The sequence below is a fragment of the Ornithorhynchus anatinus genome, chromosome 2 (assembly GCF_004115215.2).
Source record: "Ornithorhynchus anatinus isolate Pmale09 chromosome 2, mOrnAna1.pri.v4, whole genome shotgun sequence".
Taxonomy (NCBI): Eukaryota; Metazoa; Chordata; class Mammalia; order Monotremata; family Ornithorhynchidae; genus Ornithorhynchus; species Ornithorhynchus anatinus.
The window spans coordinates 74,762,985-74,785,200 of record NC_041729.1 but is presented as its reverse complement, the minus strand read 5'-3'; the positions used below and the strand labels follow the sequence as shown (position 1 = coordinate 74,785,200).

The 22,216-nt window shown below is 44.0% G+C and overlaps 1 protein-coding gene across 3 annotated transcripts in view; it reads right to left on the bottom strand.

Annotated features, from left to right (window-relative positions):
* TULP4 (TUB like protein 4) overlaps window positions 1-22,216 on the bottom strand; it is a 265,857-nt gene that overhangs the window by 32,063 nt on the left and 211,578 nt on the right. For all 3 annotated transcript variants that reach the window (XM_029052677.2, XM_029052661.2, XM_029052668.2), the window contains 3 exons: window positions 19,427-19,561; window positions 10,887-11,056; window positions 1,218-1,442 (listed from right to left, as the gene is read on the bottom strand). In XM_029052677.2, the coding sequence (XP_028908510.1) occupies window positions 1,218-1,442; window positions 10,887-11,056; window positions 19,427-19,561 (530 nt within the window). The remainder of the gene's footprint in view (window positions 1-1,217; window positions 1,443-10,886; window positions 11,057-19,426; window positions 19,562-22,216) is intronic.

The following is a 22,216-nucleotide window of genomic DNA, read 5'->3' as shown; positions in this document are numbered from 1 at the left end:
TGTGGCACATAGCTAATATCCTACATGGAATCAATCAATGATTTTTACTGAGCGCTTCCTTTGTGAAGAGCACTGTACTACATGCTGTGTGAGATTACACTGTAACAGAGTTGGTAGACACAATGAGCAAAGATAAACAGGTTAGGGGACAAAGCTAATCATCAACTAAAATATAGCTGAAGCGAATTCCCTGGAGTTGAAAAAAATAGAAGCAGTGTAGCTGATGGGATAGCACATATGGGCCAGGGAGTCAGAGGATCTGGGTTCTAATCCCTGCTCTGTCACTTGTTTGCAGTGTGACCTTGGGCAAATCACTTCACTTCTCTGGGCCTCAGTTCCCTCATCTGTAAACTGGGGATTAAGTCTAGGTGGGACATGGACTGTGCCCAATCTGATTACTTTGAATCTACCCCAGGGCTTAGTCCAATGCTTGGCACATAGTAAGCATTTAACAAATACCATTAAAAAAAAGAAGCTACCTCACTGCATAAAAAACATAATTGAAAGGATCCTTTTCATTTTCAGCTTCTTCCAGCGTCCAGGGAAGCAGTGGAGTGGGATGGGTGGTTGGCCGGAGTGAGCAACACCACAGCAGCCAGAACATCTCATGTCATAAAAGGAAGGCCACCTCAAAATTCCATTGGTGAGGCACATCAAAAGAGTGGTGAGGTAAAGTGGGACTGAGATTTCATACACTAGGCAGCAGTAGCCACTTCCTGAACAGGCCTTTATGACTAGCAGCAGTCTTTTCTGTGCACAGAATAGCCTGGAAGTTCAGAGCCTAGTCAAAATAATAATAATAATGATAATATTTGTTAAGTGCTTACTATATGCCAAGCGCTGTTGTAAGTGCTGGGGTAGATACAAGTTAATCAGGTTGGATACAGTCCCTGTCCCACATGGGTCTCTCACAACCAGAGCTTAGAACAATGCTTGGCACATAATAAGCACTTAATAAATACCATAATAATGATCATTATTATTATTATTAATTCCCATTTTACAGATGAGATGGGAGGCCCAAAGTAGTTAGGTGACTTGCCCAAGGTCACATAGCAGACAAGTGGCAGAGGCAGAATTAGAAGCCAAGTATTTCTGATTCCCAGGCTCGTGCTCCATCTACTAGGCCACTCTGCCTCCCTCCTTTCTCTCCTGCCTCCTCCTCCAGGCTGGGGAGTGGGCAGGCCGGCAAGGAGGGAAGGTGGGATTTCCTTTACCTTAATAGTGGGAATGAAGGCAGTGGTGAGGTAGGAACAGAGCCGTGGGGGCAGGGTCAACTTGCTGATGTCCTTGTCGTCCCTCAGAGAGCTGGCGATGGCTTGCTGGCACAGGAGCTGCAGGCTGGAGACGCGATGTTCCACGCGCACCACGTACAGGGCAGGGCCAGAGGCCATGAGCAGGCGGGAGTCCCGGTGACCCCAGCAGATGGAGATGATGGGACGCTGCAGGGGTTGGGGTGAGGGGAGGAGGGAAGGGGGCAGGTCACGATTAATATTCGAATCTGATGCCGTCGCATCGTCGAGCAAAGGAAACGTGTCTACATCCCTTCTTCCTTGGGGGGGATGGGATTTAAGGAGGGGAACCTTTAAGCAACCAGGGCCCCTGTAGCTGGAAGGCCCAGTGGCCTAGCCCAATCATGCCCCTGTGCAGGGCAACATCCACACAGGCGCTCAGGGGGCTGAAGCCAAGGGATTCTGAGCTAAAAGCCCCACCCCCGCAAAAATCCCATAATGCAGCCTCTGTCTACATCAACTGCCTCCACGTCTGCTTCATCTACCACCCCCAAAAGTCGTCCTCAACCATGGCTAGTTGATGATAGTAATGATAATAATCAATATTACTAGTTATTATGGCACTGAATACATCATTATTATGCATAAAGGACTGGGGTAGACACGCAGTTATTATATTGGACATAGTCCTTTTCCCACACGAGGCTCATGATCTATTTTATCCCCCTTTTATGGCTGAGGAAACTGAGGCTTTGAAAAGTTAAGTGACTAGCCACAGGTCACATTGCAGGCCAATGGCGGAGCCTGAGGCTAGAACCCGGGTCTCTCAATACCCAGTCCCATGCTCATTATTATTATTACTATAATTATCATTATTACGATGATTACTGTTGTTGTTGTTATTGTTATTATTGTATTTGTTGTGCACTTACTGTTTAAAGCACTGGGATACAGACAAGTTTATCAAGTTAAACAAGGTCCTTGTCTTATATGGTGCTTACAGTCTAAGTAGAAGGGACAACAGATATTTAATCCCCATTTTACAATTGAGAAAACTGAGGCACATAAAAGTCAAGTGACCTGCCCAATGTCACACACCAGGCAAGTGTCTGAAGTGTTACCTCATCTATAATCTGTAAAATTAAGTCTGTGAGTCCCATGTGGGACATGGACTGTGTTCACCCTGATCAGTCTGTTTCTACCCCAGCACTTAGAACGGTGCCTGGCACATGGTAAGTGCTTAACAATGATCTTAAACAAAACAACATCCCAGCCCCAGCCTGGTGGAAGGCATAACCCTGGCAGACTATTAGGAGAAAAGGCTTTGCAATTAAAATACAATTATTATGTCTAATGAAATATATATGCAACAGCAATGCTGCTATTATTATTTGTGTTTATGAAATGTCACACACTTACCAGATGCTGAACATACTTAAAATTGAAATGGTTCCCGTGTGATAGAAATTAGACAGACACAAAGGCAAAGGAAGGCAGGGATAAAGAAAGGCAGGGATATGTAGCAGCAGAAAACAGTGAAGAACCCTTTACGGGGAGCGGTTTAATGTTCTCTGCAGTAGGCTGTCTACTCTAGTGCAAAGTCGTAGTCAAAGCAAGAATTGTTTTTGAAGGAGAGAGCTCAGTTTAATGAGGAGCACGAGTTAGAGCTAGGCATAAGGAAGCAGCAGGGAAGAATTCACACTCAATTTTCCTCAAAATCGTGTCTTTCTCAACATCCCCGGGCACTAAGTATTACCACTCTTTCTTGAAGTTGGGCAAACAGAAAGAAAGGCTAAGTAGCTAGAACAAAATCACAACAGAAAGGGGCTACGGTCAGGGTCCAAGATGGCTCTGTTTCCCAGTTGTTCTGTAGGGCACATTATTTGCTGATACCAACTGGTAATTTTCAGAATTTATCTGGCCAGTTTTGAGCAGGTGTGGATGTCCAAATAGACATAATACAGATGCTACATTTCCACTTCCAAAGCAAATCTCAACAGAAGTTCATGATCAATAAGCTGCTGAGTAAAAAACAAAAAAAAACAGGGACTTCAAAATGAGAAGGGCAAAGCAAACACTGAATCAAGGGGTTGTCAGATCTCATACTGAACTTAGAAAACTCAAGCCTGGAATCACCAAGAGACAGAGAAGGAGAAAACATTAATCCATTCTAGAGGAGAGGGGTTCTATTTTAAGTGGGGAGGTGCTGACTGAAATGACTCCTTAGGAGTTTCAGAGCTCATTGTGGGGTGTGGAGGACCTCTCCCATCTCCCTGACCACTCTTTCTCGGTCTCTTTCCTCTGCCTCCCACCCTCTAACTGTGGAGGCAACTCATGGTTGAGTTCTGGCTCCCCTTCTAGTCTCTGTCTACACCCGCGCCCCTGGAAAATTGATTCGCTCCCAAGGCTTCGGCTTTCGTTTCCACCCTGGAAAATTCATTCGCTCCCAAGGCTTCGGCTTTCGTTTCCACACAGATCAATCAATCATATTTATTGAGCGCTTACTTATTCTCCCTCCTCCTTAGATTAGGAGTCCCTTGTGGGACTGTGTCTGACTAACTTGTATCTACCCCAGCTCTAAGAACAGTGCTCGACACATAGTAAACGCTTAAGAAATACACTACTCATCTACTACTACTAATGATTCCCAAATCTCCTTCTCCAGCCCTTACTTCTTTACTTCTCTGAAGTCTCATATTTCCTCCTGACCTCAGGACTTGGATGTCCCGATGACACCTCACACTTAACATGTCCATAAACAGATGTCACCTTCCCACCCAAACCCTTTTCTCCCCATCTTTCCCATCACTCTTGTCTCACACCATCCTCCTTGTCTCACAAGCCCATATCCTTGGCATTATCCTGGACTCATCCCTTTCATTCAACCCACATATTCAATCTGTCACTAAATCCTGTCAGTTCTGCCCTTTCCTCTCCATCCAAAGTGCTACCAAGTTGATTCAGGCACTCACCATTCCTGCTTTGACTACTCAATCATTCCCCTTGCTGAACTCCCCGCCTCCTGTCTCTCCCCACTGTAATCCATATTTCACTCTGCCGCCTGGATCACTTTTCTGAAAAACCATTCAGTCCGTGTCTCCCCACTCCTCAAAAACCTCCAATGGTTGCTCATTCACCTCTGCATGAAAGAGAAGCTCCTTACCATTGGTTTTAAGGCATTCAATCAGTTCTCACCCACCTATCTAACCTCATGGATCTCCTATTGCAACCCAACCCACACACTCCAGTCCTCTTCTCGCCAACCTACTACTCTCTGTACCTTCATCTCGTCCATTTCTCCACCGATCCCCTGCCTATGCTCTCCCGCTGGCCTGGAACTTCCTCTCCCTTCATATCTGACACATTCACCACTCTCCCCAGTTTTGAAGCCATTCTAAAATTACATCTCCTCCAAGAGGCTTTTATTCCCCTTATTCGATTCAATAGTATTTATTGAGCGCTTACTATGTGCAGAGCACTGTACTAAGCGCTTGGGATGAACAAGTCGGCAACAGATAGAGACAGTCCCTGCCGTTTGATGGGCTTACAGTCTAATCGGGGGAGACGGACAGACAAGAACAATGGCAATAAATAGAGTCAAGGGGAAGAACATCTCGTAAAAACAATGGCAACTAAATAGAATCAAGGCGATGTACAATTCATTAACAAAATTAATAGGGTAACGAAAATATATATAGTTGAGCGGACGAGTACAGTGCTGTGGGGATGGGAAGGGAGAGGTGGAGGAGCAGAGGGAAAAGGGGAAAAAGAGGGTTTAGCTGCGGAGAGGTAAAGGGGGGATGGTAGAGGGAGTAAAGGGAGAAGAGGAGCTCAGTCTGGGAACGCCTCTTGGAGGAGGTGAGTTTTAAGTAGGGTTTTGAAGAGGGAAAGAGAATCAGTTTGGCGGAGGTGAGGAGGGAGGGCGTTCTAGGACCGCGGGAGGACGTGACCCAGGGGTCGACGGCGGGATGGGCGAGACCGAGGGACGGCGAGGAGGTGGGCGGCAGAGGAGCGGAGCGTGCGGGGTGGGCGGTAGAAAGAGAGAAAGAAGGGAGGAGAGGTAGGAAGGGGCATGGTGACGTAGAGCCTTGAAGCCTAGAGTGAGGAGTTTTTGTTTGGAGCCGAGGTTGATAGGCAACCACTGGAGTTGTTTAAGAAGGGGAGTGACATGCCCAGATCGTTTCTGCAGGAAGATGAGCCGGGCAGCGGAGTGAAGAATCTGCCTTATCTACTATGAACTTGGCTGTGTAACCCCCCTTAAGCACTTTGTTACACACCACAGTCCCACAATACTTAGGTGAATAACCTAATGCTCTACTATTTCTCCTCTCTCTCTAATATACTTCAATATGGGTTCTAATTCCAATTCTGCCACTTGTCTGCTGTGTGACCTTGGGCAAACCACTTCTCTGTGCCTCACTTACCTATCTATAAAATGGGGGTTCAGACTGTGAGCCTCACTATGTCCAACCTGATTTGTTTATATCCTCCCCAGTGCTTAATACAGTGCCAGGCACATAGTAATCACTTAACAAATAAAATTATTATTATTATTATCATCATTACTATTAATGTATCCCCCTGTAAACTGTAAGCTCCTTTTGGGCAGGAGTAGCATCTACCAATTCCAGTGCTTATTACAGAGGTCTGCACAAAATAATTGATCAATAAATATCATTGACTGCTTGATTAACTGATTGGCAGTGGGGGAGGGTGGTCAGGCATGCAATACACTCATATAAGAAGGAACTATACTTCCATGTCACTTCAGTGGTAATATCAAGAAGTAGCATGGTTTAATGGATAGAACATAGGCCTGGGAGTTTGAAGGACTTGGGTTCTAATCCTGACCCTGCCACTTGTGTGACCTTGGGCAAGTCACTTCACTTCTCTGTGCCTCAATTACCACATCTGTAAAATGGGAATTAAGACTTTGAGCGCCTGTGGGACAGGGACTGTGACCAACTTGATTTGTATTTATCCACCCCAGCGCACAGAACAGTGCCTGGCACATAATAGGTGCTTCAAAAATACCAAAATTATTAATTATTATTATCGAGGACCAAGGGACTCCTTTAAAAGAGACTTATGGATTTGGTCTTAGATTTCAAACATGCCAAATTTACGAAAAGGGGGGGGGGGCGGGGATCATCAACTTCTTTCCAGGAAATGGCAGGATCCTTCTGACACCGCTTAATTACACCGCTTACTTACTCGATATAGAAGGCTCTGGGCTGGAATGACACTAAAAACGGAAACCAGCAACTGGTTGAACTATTCAGCTTTCACAGTCACTGCCGGAGTACTTTGCAGTGGAGAACAGAACTGAGAAATCCTGGGAGTACCATCGACAACCTATTACTGTTTGTCATAAGCATATTTGGATCTGAAGTCCTGGCAGTTCCACATTATGCTTCATTGTAGTTTCCTCCCCACCAAATCAGAAAAATCAATATGCACTAGATCATAGTTGTGACATATAAATCTTTTCACAGCAAACAAAAATTCCTTACCATTGGTTTTAAAGCACTCCATCTCTCCCTCTTACCTATCTCCTCTCTTCTACTGGGAGAAGCTGGGATTAACACCTCCATGCCACATTGTTTCCTACCTGGCTTCTAGAATGCTTTTTACTTCCCTTCTAGACTTTAAGCTTGCTGTGGGCAGGGAACATGTCTACCAACTCTGTTGAACTGAACTACCAACTCTTTTGAAATGTACTCTCCCACATGCTTACTCCAGTGCTCTGTGCACAGTAAGTGCTCAGTAAATGCACTTACTAATTGGTCAGAGGAGTCAACAAGCCATTGAATGAGGTGTGTGAATACGTCAGTTTGAAAGCTGAATGAGGAGAAATCCTCAAACAATAACTGTTGGGCAATAAGCCTCAAAGGCACCGGGAATGAAGGCTCATATGAAAGGTATTTCATTCCTCTACCTCAAATCTGACCTCCCAAGATTAGTTTCATTCCAGACAATCACAGAGAGAGGTGTTCTAATGTCCATAGGGAGGGTGACGGTCTATGTCACTATGTAATATTCCATCTCAACGTTTTTTCATTTCATCAGCCTATTTTTTTGTTGGCCCCACTGTATGTCCTGAACAACAGCTCCCCCAGGGCAACTCTGTGGGCATATTCTTCCTGCCAACAAGGCAATTAATTAAGCAACACCTTTATTAGACTCTTAATGCCCAGCACTGGCTACAATTAGGGGACAACAAGAATCAAAGGGGAAACCAAAAGTTACTTTGTTACTTCACCATGGCAAACCTGTCCGACCCTTACATTTAGTGGCTGGACAGTTTCACAATTAGTGTCCTTCACTGAAATGCAAGGATTCAGGAGTGCTAGTCAACTGCCAATTTGTGATTCCAGTCAATCCCAACTCGGCTGTGTAAACCATCTGTCAGCATGTCCTTGCTGAAGTTCTCTAACAGGATTAGCATCAATAGAAAAGGAAATGGGCTACATTTTCAAATCCAATAAATTTTATAGGGTATGTGTGTTAGGATTTGAGGATTAGAGTTTCGGTTGGGACAGCTGTTACCTTCTAGGGGAACATTCAGCCCTAAATTAGGTGTCCAGGTCTTCTCCACAAATCACCCAAAGTGTTTAACTATTTTCTTCAACTAATTCTTGGATCTAGGAAGCAGACAACATCCAAATTTAATATGCATTAGCGGAGCTGCCACAGTCGCACGTCTGAATGCATGGCACTGAGAAGATGGGAAAATGAGCTGCATTTTAGTGTGATGTACTACTCTGGCATTCTAATATTTCCATCTGTTTTATAGGAATCAGGAGAAGACAAAATCCCACAATCCTAGAGAAAAGCTACTATATCCTTTTCAATCAAGTTTTTTTTTAAGGTTTTTTTGGGGTTTGTTTTTTTTTTTTTTGCTGTTGAACTTCACTCTAGACTATAAGCTTGTTGTGGGGAGAGAACATGCCTACCAATTCTCTTATATTGTATTCTCTCAACCACTCATTACAATGCTCTGAACACAGTAAGCATTCAATAAATAACATAGTGATGATGATGATGATAGCTATGGCTGCTAATAAATTATGATTTGAGAAAATGAATTTGGTTGGGAAAAGGCAATCTCTTGTGCTGCGGCTTGGGCCTTAATGATTCTTGGAATTCATGACGGTTTGCTAGTGACTAGTAGCTGTTGCTTACTCGTTATCATTTGCAGTGGTAAAGGTGATCAGATGTTCTAAGTAGGATATGAGGTGAGAACAGGGAGGAGGGTTGAAAATGGCAGAAAAGACAAAAAGCCAGTGAATGAGAAAGACAGGGACAGAGACAAATAATTGCTCTTTAGAGAGCTGAAATTGAGGACCTGCTATAAAGACCCATTTAAAAAAATCTAAGAAAGAAAAATAGCCAATGACATGGCAGAAGCGGCATGGCCTGATGGGAGTCAGAGGACCACGGATCTAACCCCAGCTCTTCCATTTGACTGCTTACCTTCCTTGTGCCTCAGTTCCCTCCTTGGCAAAATGGGGATTAAACGTCTGTTCTTCCTCCTAGGCTCCAAACCTTGTGCGGGACAGGGACTGCATCCAAACTGATCACCTCACATCTAAGGCAGTTCTTATTATATGGCTTTTGGCACACAATAAACACTTAAATACCACAATGGCAGGCTGTAGCAACTGCTACAGCCATCTGGCTGCCCAGACACACCAAAAATGGCCAGTGATGGAAATTTCCAATGTAGTCATATTTCCCTGGAAAAGGCAATTCACAGCTGTGGGGGTGGTGGTAGGGACTGTGGGACAATGGTTAGTTACACTTGCTTCAGCTTGAGAAGTCTTCTTCCTCTTCTTCAAAAGACCCCCTTGGCCACAGGGCTCCCTCCAGATATCGCCCCCATCTCCCTCTTACCATTCATCTCCAAACCCCTTAAGCAACTTGTCTACATCCACTGCCTCCAGATCCTCTCCTTGTCCCCCTCCAATCTGGCGTCTGGCCCTTGTGTCTGCCTCCACCTCTAGAAGGGAAGCTCTTTGTGGGCAGGGAACGTGTCTCCCAACTTCATTATATTGTACTCTCCCAAACTGAATGAATGAGTGCTCCTCACACAGTAAGCACCTAATGTGATTAATTTAGTGCTCCCCATATAGTAAACATTCAATTAATACAATTGATTGATCTTCAGTGATGTCAACATGACATCATCATCATCATCATCACCCCTGACAGTTAAGGTATATTCTCTTCTCACCATAGGTAAAAGCAGGAGCCTTAATGGATCCTGTCTTATACCTATTGGGAGCAGAGCTCCAAAAGGCAGGAAACTCCCACCCAAATCAGGATTTATGGTCATAATAATAAAAATAATGATGGCAATTGCTAAGTGCTTACTATGTGTTGGGCACTGTACTAAGTGCTGGAATGGAAAATCCTTATGGGGGGGAGAATGCCCCTGCCACCCCACAAAGAATTTGGCATTAGTAGTTGGTGTTCAATAAATATAACTGAGTGATTCATCGGGAGAGGCTTTGGCTGCTTCCATGCATGAAATCATTCCAATCACAAAGATCTCAAAGCCTTGGTTCCAGAAGTGCTAGTTCTAAAGATATCTCTATGACTCAATTATCAGAAATGAAATTTTTATATTGACAATCTGGGAGTAACCGATGATAACTAGGTAAAATATAAAACATCAAATGACAGCACAATGGAGAGCAGGGTCTAGATCTTAAGGGAGCTGCAGCCAGGGGCACTGCTGTTATGACAAGATCAAAAGAAACAATTTTGCAAACTGTTGCTGTCTCGACTGTAGCTCTGTAGCATGTAACCTAAAATCAAATTACCTTGAGTAAAATTCTTCGCTCTAAATTGCATCCAGTTATTGTTATCAACCATCCAATAATTCACCTAACTTCCTTCCTGTTATAAAAATATCCCAGCCGACAGTCTTTTCAAATATCGCAGCAGAAGCATTACTGAGTAGATTCAGACTGTGTCTGAACGTTCGTAATTCACAAAATTTGTGCTTAATAAAGACTACGGAAACCATGGCATGATCACACTGACTTTCACCTGTTGCTTTCAACCAAGTGCATACAGCACACATATGGCTATCAAGTGTTTGATCTTAAAACACCTGGCTTGGCCTCTTCCACCGCTCCAACATCCCTCTTGGATGGGCAGAGACACCAGATGTGACCCCAGAACAAGCTAATACTAAAAATAGGCCCTTTTAAAAAAATGGTATCTGTTCAGTGCTCTCTATGTGCCAAGCACTATACTAAGCACTAGAGCAGATACAAGCTAATCAGAGTGGACACAGTTCATATCCCAAATGGGACTCAGAGCCTTAATCCCCAATTTACAGATGAGGTAACCGAGGCACAGAAAAGTCAAGTGAGGTGCCCAAAGTTACACAGCAGACAAGGGGCAGAGCCGAAATTAGAACCCAGGTCCTTCTGACTCCCCAGTCTGTGCTGTATCCACTAGACCACGCTGCTTCTCAGACCAGTGATTTATTACCTGAAATGAAATTTTAGGATTACCGTGGGTCTTCAAAGGAAATATAGACTACAACCTTCAGGTGGTACTGTCATATTGGTATTGGACACACTGATAGGCCAACCGAAGCATTGAAATTGAAGAACTTTCTTCTTACCACTTCCCTACCTGCACGGGTGTCTCCAGTGTGAAGATGTGTTCCCCACGAACATTGTAGAACTTGACCAGTGCACTCTTAAGGAGGAGACCATTGGAGGCAAGTTCAGCCAGCTGGTTTTGCTTCTCCATCCCTGCTACTGCTAACAAGTCTCCTTGTGTGCACCACTGGACCACCACCTCTGAAACATGAAGGCAACACTCATTAGGAAGAAGAGTCTGGGTATCCCTGAACCTCCACCAATGGTATACAGTATTTGAAATGGGAAAGAAATAAATAATTAAAAACATAACACCTCTAATTACTCTCTTCAACATAACCGTTTTCCCTTCTGGAAGGCAATTTTTGCTATTTCTCAAAGGGAGCTCTACTTAATCTGTGTTCAAGTGTGTAATTAGAAGAGTAAAGGCTGTCCTGTGTATTTTATAACCACCTCTTCTCTGTTTTGGCCTCTTGGAACCAAATATAAATTCATAAGTTCTAAGAGTGGAAGCCATTTAAAAATAAAACTGAACTTATCATCCATTTTACATTTAGATGAAAATGTTAGGTAAATACTCTGAATTGAAATGTTTCCTCCAATACCACACATACCACACTCCATTTCATTATGAAATACTACTACCCAGCTTCATTCTGAGGCAGTATTTACTGACAGTGTGTGTCCTTAGTAAACAACATGGAAGCAACATGGCCTAGTAGAAAGAGCACAGGCCTAGGAGTCAGAAGTACCTGGGTTCTAATCCCAGCTCCGCCATTTGTCTGCTGTGACCTTGGGGAAGTCACATCGCTTCTCTATCTCTCAGTTACCTCATATGTAAAATGGAGATTAAGACTGTGAGCACCATGTGGGACAGGGATCTGTGTCAATCAATTAATCATATAATATTAAACACTAATGTGCTTACTGTGTGCAAAACACTGTACTAAGCACTTGGGACAGTACATACAACAGTAAACATATTCATTCCCTGCCCATAATGAGCTTACAGTCTGGAGGACACAGTCTACAGTTTTGCATAGCCGATGGAGGTCAATTGTCCAATCTGATTAGTTTGCATATACTCCAGTGCTTAGAACAGTGTTTGACAAACAGTAAGTGCTTAACGAATATCATCATCATCATCATTACAACACACAATTGAAACTGTGGTAGTGATGGAGAAAATTTGGTACTTTAGGAGACACTAAGAGCATAAGATTTCCTTTTGTGCTCTGGAAGGACTTATTAAATAGGTCAAAAGCGAGTCCTGAAGTGCTCCTTCTCACAGATAAGTTTAGCAGGAACAATTATTAAACAAATAACAATTATAAACAAATAATTTATCCTCAAAATCTTCAAAAAAACAACAACCAAAGAAAAACAAAAAACCAACAACCTGGCTCCCACACATTCCCCTGGAAGCAGGGTTCCCTGTCTCCTCTCTCTAAGGAAAGACATTTAGTGGTTACTTAAGGCTAGAGTAGGCACTGGGATTTTAGTATCTGAGGATTTGGTAGCTTCTAGAACAGGCCCAGCTCTGGGTTACCACAGTATTTCTGACTCAACTAAATTAAATTTCTGTTTTTAACCTGTGTTCTAAAAAAGCTATGGGTTCTGAGTCTTTCAATTCACCACTGCTACGGGAGATGCAGCTCTAAGAACTTCAATCTCCTGAAAAAAAAATACAACAATGTACCCTAGGCCTTAGGAGGAAAGAGTTCTTTTTTTCAGAATGTTCCAGCTGCAAAAATAAATAAATGCAGAATCTTTAAGGACAGAGGTACGAAATGGCTAGGTAGAGGCACTCAGATCCAAGCACACCCACAAACATACATAATGTTTTATGAAACAAAACTAACCCGGTAAAAGAATTTCTGACCTCTGCTTGCCTAAGTATATGAATAATGCAGGCGCAAACGCATTAGGGAGAGGAAACAGAATTTAAAAGAAATTCAAATGCAGTTAAATATGCTACCAGAGAAATCAAGAGACACACAATTGACCCTGTGATTCATTCATTCATTCATTCGTATTTATTGAGCACTTACTGTATGCAAATGGGAGAAAGAAAATGTTTAACTTTGTATTTTCCCCAATTTTTTTATCATTGGGCTCCTGTGGTTGGCTTCTGTAACTCTAGGCATTTGGCAAACATAAATCATTGTTTCATGTGCTAAAATGCCAAAATGCATTTGAGGGAGAGAGGAAAACAAAACTTTGAATATGATTTTTGATCTTTTATCAGCTTTCTAACATTGGCTGTGAGGAAATTATATTTTTTGTCTTATTTGAATCATGATTATTGAATTACAGTAGTTAAAATAGATCCTCTAGGTTTAGGCTGTATTTATGGACACTTTTTTTAGAAATAATTCTGCACTTGGGGCTCTTTGTGTACTTTACCCATCCAAATATTTGGTTCTATTCTTTTTAGCATTTCACTCAAAATATCATGACTATTTTCTCATTAGGTTTAGACCTTTCAGTGAATTACTTTTAGCCATTGAGTTTTTTGAATGGTATTAATTGTTTATGATGTCCCAGGCACTATATTAAGCACCAGATACAAGATACAAGAAAATTAGGTTGGACACACTCCCTATCCCACATGAGGATCATAGTCTTAACCCCCATTTTCCAGATGAGATAACTGAGGCACCGAGCTATTGGATGACTTCCCCAAGGTCATGCAGAGGACAAGTAATGGAACCGGGATTAGAACCCAGGTCCTCCTGACTCCCAGGCTTGTGCCCAATCCACTGGGCCTAGCTGCTTCTCACTAGGCCATAGTGCATCTCTGCTGCGGGTCTCATGGAAAGAGCAGGATTCTGGAAATCAGGGGTTCTAGTCCCAACTCTGTATGTAGGGGAAGTGCCTGCTGGGTTCTGCCACCAGTGGCGAAGATTTCAGCCTGGTATTCTGCAAGGTGGACAGGGCCAGTGAGAGTTCTGAAAAACAGCCAGTGAAAGGGGAGCAAAAACTGCAGTGACTACCAAGCCCAGGTCCTGCAGCCCAATGCATGGTAGTGTGTGGCAGTCACGTAACAATAATAATGATAACAAGAAGAATAAAAACAGCAATAAAATAATTATGGTATTTAAGCACTTTCTCTGTGCCAAGCACTGTTCAAAGCGCTAGGGCAGATACAAGATAATTGGGTTGGACAAGGTCCCTGTCCCAAGTGGGGCTCACACTCTAAATACCCCATTTTTCAGATGAGTTCACTGAGGCAGATGAGACATTAAATGACTTGCCCAAGGTTACACAGCAGACCAGTGGGGGAGCTGGGATTAGAACCCAGGTCCCCTGTCTCGGGCCCATGCTCTTTCCACTTGGCTACGGTGCTCTTCTGGCCACGCTGCTTCTACACTTCACTTCTCGCTTCAGCCATAAGTGGGTCTTACATGTACAAGCCATGGCGCGCACATCACACTGGGCTGCTCCTTGCCCGCCTACCCAAGTGTTACATTTAGTGCCCCGCCAGGGCCTAGGAAGTTTGCGTTCTGCGTTTTGAAATCCCATCACCAACGGGAGACTCCTCCTCCGTTATTGTGCAGCAAGGACGATGATGTAGCTAATGGACATCCACCCTGCCACTCCCTCTGAGCCCTGGCTGGAGGGCCGGGGATAGAAGCAGCCCTAGGGAACTTGGGAGAGGCGTAGTGGGAAAAAGAGAGACTGTTCTCCCAAAATCGGTCTTCCCTGGCTCAGCAGTGGGGCCGAGGAAAGCCTAGCAGATCCAGTTCTCTCACTAGTCCTCCTGCTTCTCTTCCCACCAGGTTCCCATCTTGCCACAAACCTGGCTCAGTCAATCACTCAATATATTTGATGAGCACTTACTGGGTGCAGAGCACTGTACTAAGCACTATTTCTCTTCCCCTCTTCAAAACCCTACTTAAAGCTTACCTCCTCCAAGAGGCCTTCCCAGACTGAGCTCCCCTTTTCCCTCTGCTCCCTCTACCTCCCCCTTCACCTCTCCGCAGCTAAACCCTCTTTTCCCCTCTTTCCCTCTGCTCCTCCCCCCTCCCAGCCCATCCTCTCAGCACTGTACTCGTCCGCTCAACTGTATATATCTTCATCACCCTATTTATTTTGTAAATGAGATGTGCATCACCTTGATTCTATTTATTTGCTATTGTTTTAATGAGATGTTCTTCCCCTTGATTCTATTTATTGCCATTGTTCTTGGCTGTCTGTCTCCCCCGATTAGGCTGTGAGCCCGTCAAAGGGCAGGGACTGTCTCTATCTGTTACCGATTTGTACATTCCAAGCGCTGAGTACAGACATATTCCTCGCCCACAACGATCTTATCCAGAGTGCTCCTGTCCCTTCCGCAGCCAGCATACATGATTTGACATGGCTTTTCGACTAGTCCTGGTTGCGGCTTCTTCCACCTCAGTCCTTTACACTGCTTTACTTATCACTGGGCTAAATCACTAACTTTGTATTTGTTCATCCTACCTGCACAGTCCCTTTTATTGTTTTTCTTTTATTTCTCCCCAGTCGAAAGGTCTTAAAACTCCAAGTGTTCTTCCCTCCCTTCTGCACCATGGCAGTGCTTATAGTCTATTTGGGATTGGCAAGATCCTCAGGGGCAGATTATCTCCTTGCTGAGGGTCAGGCTATTGGGCAGAGCTTCCTCACTTCAACTTTCTGGGGATTGGTGACATCCTGAAATGACATCACCAGGGAGTGACCGACACCCTTTCAAAAAAGGCAAGTTTAGCCCGGCCAACAAGTAAGTGCCCAAATGCCCTCTGGCAACATCCTCTGTAGAGATCCTTAAATTAAGGAGAAAGAGGCTGATGGGGACAAACCCAACACAGATGCAGTTGAAACAACTCAAAATCGGAAGCTGGGTGACAGAACCTCAGTAACCTAGAAACTCCGGAGTCTAGAGCCTCTGGGAGCTGGAACCTTAGGAGGCTGGAACCCCTAGAGACCAGAAACTCAGGAGCCGGTCACCTCGGGAACCCAGAATTTCAGCAACCTAGAACCTAAGAAGTATAGCGCCTCGATGATCCAGAATCCCGGGAGTCTAGAGCCTTGGCGATCTAGAACCTCTGGAGCCTAGAACCTCCAGAGGATGGAAACCCCAAGAGATCAGAAACTCAGGAACCTGGAACCTTTGAGAACCTAGAACCTCAGTGATCTAAACCCTCAGGAATCCAGAGCCTTGACTATCTAGAATCCATCATCTAGAACCTCTGGGGTCTGGAGCCTCTGCAGTCTGGAACCCCCAAGAGACCAGCCACTCAGGAGCTGTGGACCTCAGGAACCTGGAACTTTGGGAACCTAGAACCTCAATTATCTAGAACCTCAGGAGTCTAGAGCCTCCGGAGGCTGGAACCCCAGGAGATAAGACAATCCGGAACTAGGGACCTCGTGAGACTGGAACTTCAGGAACCTAGAATCCCAGTGACCTAGCACTTCAGGAACTAGCATCTCAATGACTAGAACCTCAGGAACCTAGAGCCCCAGTGACCTAGAACTTCGGTGACATCGAACCTCAAGAATTTAGAGCCTTGGCAACCTAGAACCTTGAGAACCTAGAACCTCAGGAGTCCTCAATGGCCTAGAACCTTAGGAGTCCTCAGTCTCATCTGTAAAATGGGGATTGAGGCTGTGAGCCCCACATGAGTCAGGTACTGTGTCCAACTCAGCGCCTAGTACAGTGCCTGGCACACATTAAGTGCTTAATAAATACCATCATTATTATTATCATTAATACAGTAAGCACTTGGGAGAGTACAATATAACAATAAACAGACACATTTCCTGCCCGCATAGAGTTTACAGACTAAAGGGGGAGACAGACATTAATATAAATGAATAAATTACAGATATGATGGATATGATGGAGACAAAGGGTGGGAGGAACAAGAAGTGGGGGCGTAGGACGGGACCATAAATAGCCAAGGGGAGGCTGGATTTTTGTTGGGTTTAGAAAGCAAAGAGCCTATAAGTCCAGCTGGGTGGACTGGACCTACGCCTGAGTCTTGTGGGTCTCAAGCCAAAGGAGGCTGTGCTCAGCCAACCAACCAGGAGTCCCACAGCAGGTGGCTGGGCCTAAATCTCCATGACCCATCTCATCCCCCTGAAAGAGGGTCCCTCTCTTAGCCCAAGCAATGCAAGGGGCCACGGAGTGGCTTAGTGGATAGAGCTCGGTTCTGGGAGTCAGAAGGACCTGGATTCTAATCCCGGCTCCACCGTTTGTCTGCTGTGTGACCTTGGGCCAGTCACTTCATTTCTCTGTGCCTCAGTTACCTCCTCTGTAAAATGGGGATTAAGTATGTGAGCCTCCTGTGGGACAGGGATTGTGTCCAACCTGATTAGCATGTATCTATCCCAGTGCTTGGAACAGTGAGAGATTGGCACATAGTAAGTGCTTAACAAGTACCATTATTATTATTGTTAATACTGTCCGGAAGCCTAGTTTGGGGCAGAGAGGAGAAGCAGCAGTAGGCAAGTGGGGAGAGAGGAGAGACGTTACCTGGACTGCCTCTCCCTCACCGGTGCATCCTTACCGGTGCTGCCTACTAAGCAGCACGGTGTAATGGATAGAGCCTGGGCCTGGTGGTCATGGGTTCTAATCTTGACTCCGCCACTTATCTGCCATGTGACCTTGGGCAAATCACTTCACTTCTCTGGGCCTCAAGTTTCCCCATTTTACAGATGAGGGATGAGACTGTGAGCCCCACATGGGTCAGGCAGCATGTCCAACCCAATTTGCTTGCATCCACCCCAGCGCTTGGCACAGTGTTTGGCATATAGTAAGTACTTAAGAACTTCCACAATTATTATTAAATTATTATTGATTTTTTGATACTGCAGCACTTCTACTGGCTGCTCTTAGCTCCTGGGCACCCACACCGGGGTATGGTCAGCCTGGCCCCAGGGCCACCATGAAGCTGGAAGAAAAAGACAAAAAAACCCCAACCCAGCATCTGCCTGAAAAATAATTCAAGGTGGGATGGGCATGATGGCACATGATCTTCTATAGGTGCCCGTTCTGGACCGTTCTACTTCACTTCTGACCCCTGCCCTTTCCTGCCTTCCCCCTCACTACTGGCCCTACCTCCTGAGAGGCTCTCCTACCTGTCACTATGGTCACTTTGGGTTGGGCTACACAAACCCACCCATCGTTGGGTTTGAGCTACGCTTCTAACAACCAGTCCGACTCCTTGTTGTCCGTGTCTCACTGTGGACTAGCCAAGCTGGGGAGGGGAAGAAATGGGGCTAACTCCATGTTTAAATGTCCCCCTTCTGTTTGGCTTTCTCTCCAGCTCATAAATCTGAATTTACCTGGACTATTGCCATTGTTTCCATCACCTATTAACTGTAGGCAGAGCTGATTCAGCCATATTAAAAAGGCCATGCCCACCTTCCAAATGTCACAGCAGCACACGTTTGAAAAAAATTTGAGGAATTGGGTAGGGCACATCCTTACCTATGTCCATCAATCAGTCAGTCAATTGTATTTATTGAGTGTTCACTGTGTGCAGTGCACTGTACTAAGTGCTGGAAGAGTACAATATAACAATAAACAGACACATTCCCTGCCACTGGGCTGGTTTGGACTGGATCCTGCATATCTGGGAAAAGAAAGAGCTTGAAGCAGCACCTCTCCCACCACCTGATGGGAACGAAGAAGTTCCAGATTGGGTACTGTGGTTCCTTAGCTGCCTTCTCAAACATTTCTTCATCTGGCCAAAGTAATACTCCGTGGTCCAGCTGGAGCTAAGGACCGGAGGCAAGACGGCATTATTTTTAATCCCTCCCGCAACCATGAATTCTCCATTCAAAAAATAGAATCTGCTTTTTTTTTTTTTTACCTCGAAGTCCTATTATAACCATAACAGTCCAAGTCCCAAACCCAAGACATTTTAAGATGAACTAGCCAAAAATTTTGTGGATAGTGAACTGCACCTGAACACAAGGCCACTGATGAGTGATGATTTCCATGGCTAAGGAGAGAAATTTTCATATAACTTTGACTCTGGCAATGGCTGCACTAAGGGCAATTTATACAAGCAATTCCAACTGACTTTACTGCAGAATGATCTGTCCCTCAATATATTTTTTCCAAAACCTAAAAACAGGGCATTCATTCATTCAGAAGCAGCACCGTTTGTTGGATAAAGCACAGGCCTGGGAGTCAGAAGGACATGAGTTCTAATCCCAGCCACGCCACATGTCTGCTGTGTGAACTTGAGCAGACTTTTCACTTCTCTGAGACTCAGTTACCTCATCTGTTAAAATGGGGATTAAAAGTGTGAGCCCCATGAGGTACAGGGACTGTGTCCAACCTGACTGACTTGTATCTACTCCAGTGCTTAGAACAGTGCTTGGCACACAATAAGTGCTTAACAAATACCATAATTATTATTCACAAATGGCCTTTGGTTTTCTGTCGGTTACTTAAGAGCTATTACTTCAGAAGGTGAGAATCCGTGGCCACTGAAAGGTAAGACACAGAGTCCGGAAAGCCAGCATGCATGGGGATCTGTGGAGCGCGGAAGCTGTGGAGGAAATCGGGGGGGAAAGGGGTAATTCACTCTTGTGTACCTTTCAACCCTGAGCGGATGATAGTAGGAGACAAGTCGTCGTAGTTGTTCATTAAGCTGATGTCTCCCGACGTGAAGCTGACAGTGAGCAGTGGTTTGATGTTCTGCACCGGGATGGGATAGGCTGCTGGACCATCTGAAGGAACAAAAATTGCTGAGTAAACAAACCGAGATGCTCCCGAGAGACAAATCCAGGCTCGCGATGCTGCAGCCAAAACTACTGCCTGAGGTAAGTTACCTCAGGAAAATTACCACAGGGAATGCCAGGTGACTCAGTAACAGGAGTTTCTACAATCAATTCATCAATCCATCTAATTTATTGAGTGTTTCCCATGTACAGAGCACTGTACTAAGCGCTTGGGAGAAAACAATACAACAGAGTTAACAGACACATTCCCTGCCTACAAGAAGCTGACAGTTTAGAGGGGGAGACGGATGTTAATATAAATACATTACAGATGTGTACATAACTGCTTTGGGGCTGAGGGAGGGGTGAAGAAAGGGTGCAAATCCAAGTTCAAAGGCCACATAGAATGCAATGGGAGATGAGGAAATGAGGGCTTAGAAGGGGAAGGTCTCTTGGAGGAGATGTGCTTTGAATAAGGCTTTGAAAGTAGGAAGAGTGAAAACTTAACCATGAAATCATGTATAATATTCCGGGAACCCCAGGAACAATCATCACATCCCAACCTTTACCAGTGAACCACTGAAAGTGGGAAGCAGCATGGTCTAGAGCACGGGCCTGGGAGTCAGAAGGACCTGGGTTCTAATCCCAGCTCTGCCACTTGTCTGCTGTGTGACCTTGGGTAAGTCACTTCACTTCTCTGGGCCTCAGTTCTCTCATCTGTAAAATGGGGATTGAGACTGTGAGCCCCACTTAGGACAGGGAATGTGTCCAACTCGATTTGCTTCGCTCCATCCCACTGCTTAATATAGTGCCTGGCACACAGTAAGCAGATAAATGCCATTATTATTATTATTGTTATATTATTAACACCAAACAGGATGGGTCATCTGGGCTAGGTCCAATCCTATCCCTTAACTACATGTAGGGAAGCATAGCTTTGAACCATATGAGTATCCCACTGCTTGAGGTACTATGAGCTCCTCATATCTTGTATCTACTCCAACACTTAGCACAGTAACTGGTACATAGTAAGCTCTTAATAAGTACCATTAAAATAAAAACCTTCAACATGCTCTTCACATAGGGGATTTTGTCTCCACCTCCTATAGGATAACTGCAAGCTCCCTCTACATCAATTTTTCCTTCACACTGCTATGGGCAGGGAACACATTACCAACTCTGTTCTACTGTACTCTCCCAAATGCTTAGTCCAGTGCTCTGCACATACAAAGTGCTCAATAAATACCATTGATTTATACCGACTTTCTGATCCAGACACTACCATCACTGGGCAGAACTGGAACAAGGTCCTGAGCATGGTGTTTGGGGGATTGCCATGTTGCTTGACATGCAATGGTGCTATTTCTATAAGAGTATTTCCTGAGACAGAGAAAATGGAATTGAATTGGTCTGTGTACTTTTTTTTCCCCCTTTAACACATGTAATTTGTATTTTTTGTAAAAAAAACCAAAACCCAACTGAAATAAAAACCCTAGTGAGTCACCCAGGCCTGTCACTATTAAAGACTCCTCAAACACCTGAAAAGCTTTTACACAAGTTACTGAAATCATACTATAGTAAACATCAGGATTACTTTCCACTGCCTCCTTTACTTAACTGTTGTATTTATTAAGCATTTAATATGTGCCGAGTCACTGAAATCATCCTATAGTGATCATTAGGACTGGGTTTTCATTAGGATCGGGTTTGTTTGGAAATCAGTTGCTCTCAATTGACTCTCAACATTGACCAGAGAGAATCCTCTCAATTTTTACTTTCCATTGCCGCTTTAAGTTGTGGTGTTTTTAAGTTCTTAATACATGCCAAGTTAACCAGACACAGACTCTGTCTCACAAGGGGCTCGCATGGGGAGAACAAGTATTGAATTCCCATTTTAGAGATGAGGAAACTGAAGCCCAGATAATTTAAGTGACTTGTCCAAGGTCACACAGCAGGCAAGAAATGGATTCATTCAATAGTACTTATTGAGTGCTTACTATGTGCAGAGCATTGTACTAAGCGCTTGGAATGTACAAATCAGCAACAGATGGATCTGTGATTAGAACCCAGGTCCTCTGACTCCCAGGTCTGTGTTCTTTCCACTAGGCCATATTGCTTCTCTGACCTTCTCAATAAATTCATTTTCCCCTTTCATCATAAAATCCTGGGATTTCAGAATGGGAAAAATGCATTCCTTTAATGGTTCTGGGAGAAAGTGGAGAGATCTGCTTAGGGAAGTTGGAATCCATGTCCCCTGGATTCCATGCCTAAACTGATCAATAATTTACTCTAAATTGATAACTCATTTAAGTTTTCCTGAACCATATTCCTTCTAAATGTAAAAAGGGTTAACCATATAAGCTAAACATTCAGTACTCATGATGAGCCATGAGCATCCAAAATGAAAGCTCTTTATAAACCTATTATTATTGCACTTCAAATGTTTTGCTGATTATATTTATAAACAGCATATAAATATTATATTTATAATGTAGTTATATATAAATATGAATATATTGTATTACTATTGTATTAATACATTATATAAATATTATATTAATTACTATAATATTTATATATTATATAAATATATTTATATTTATAAACAGCCACCCCAAGAAGATGGAAAGAGTAAAAAAATAATAAAAATTGTGGTATTTATTA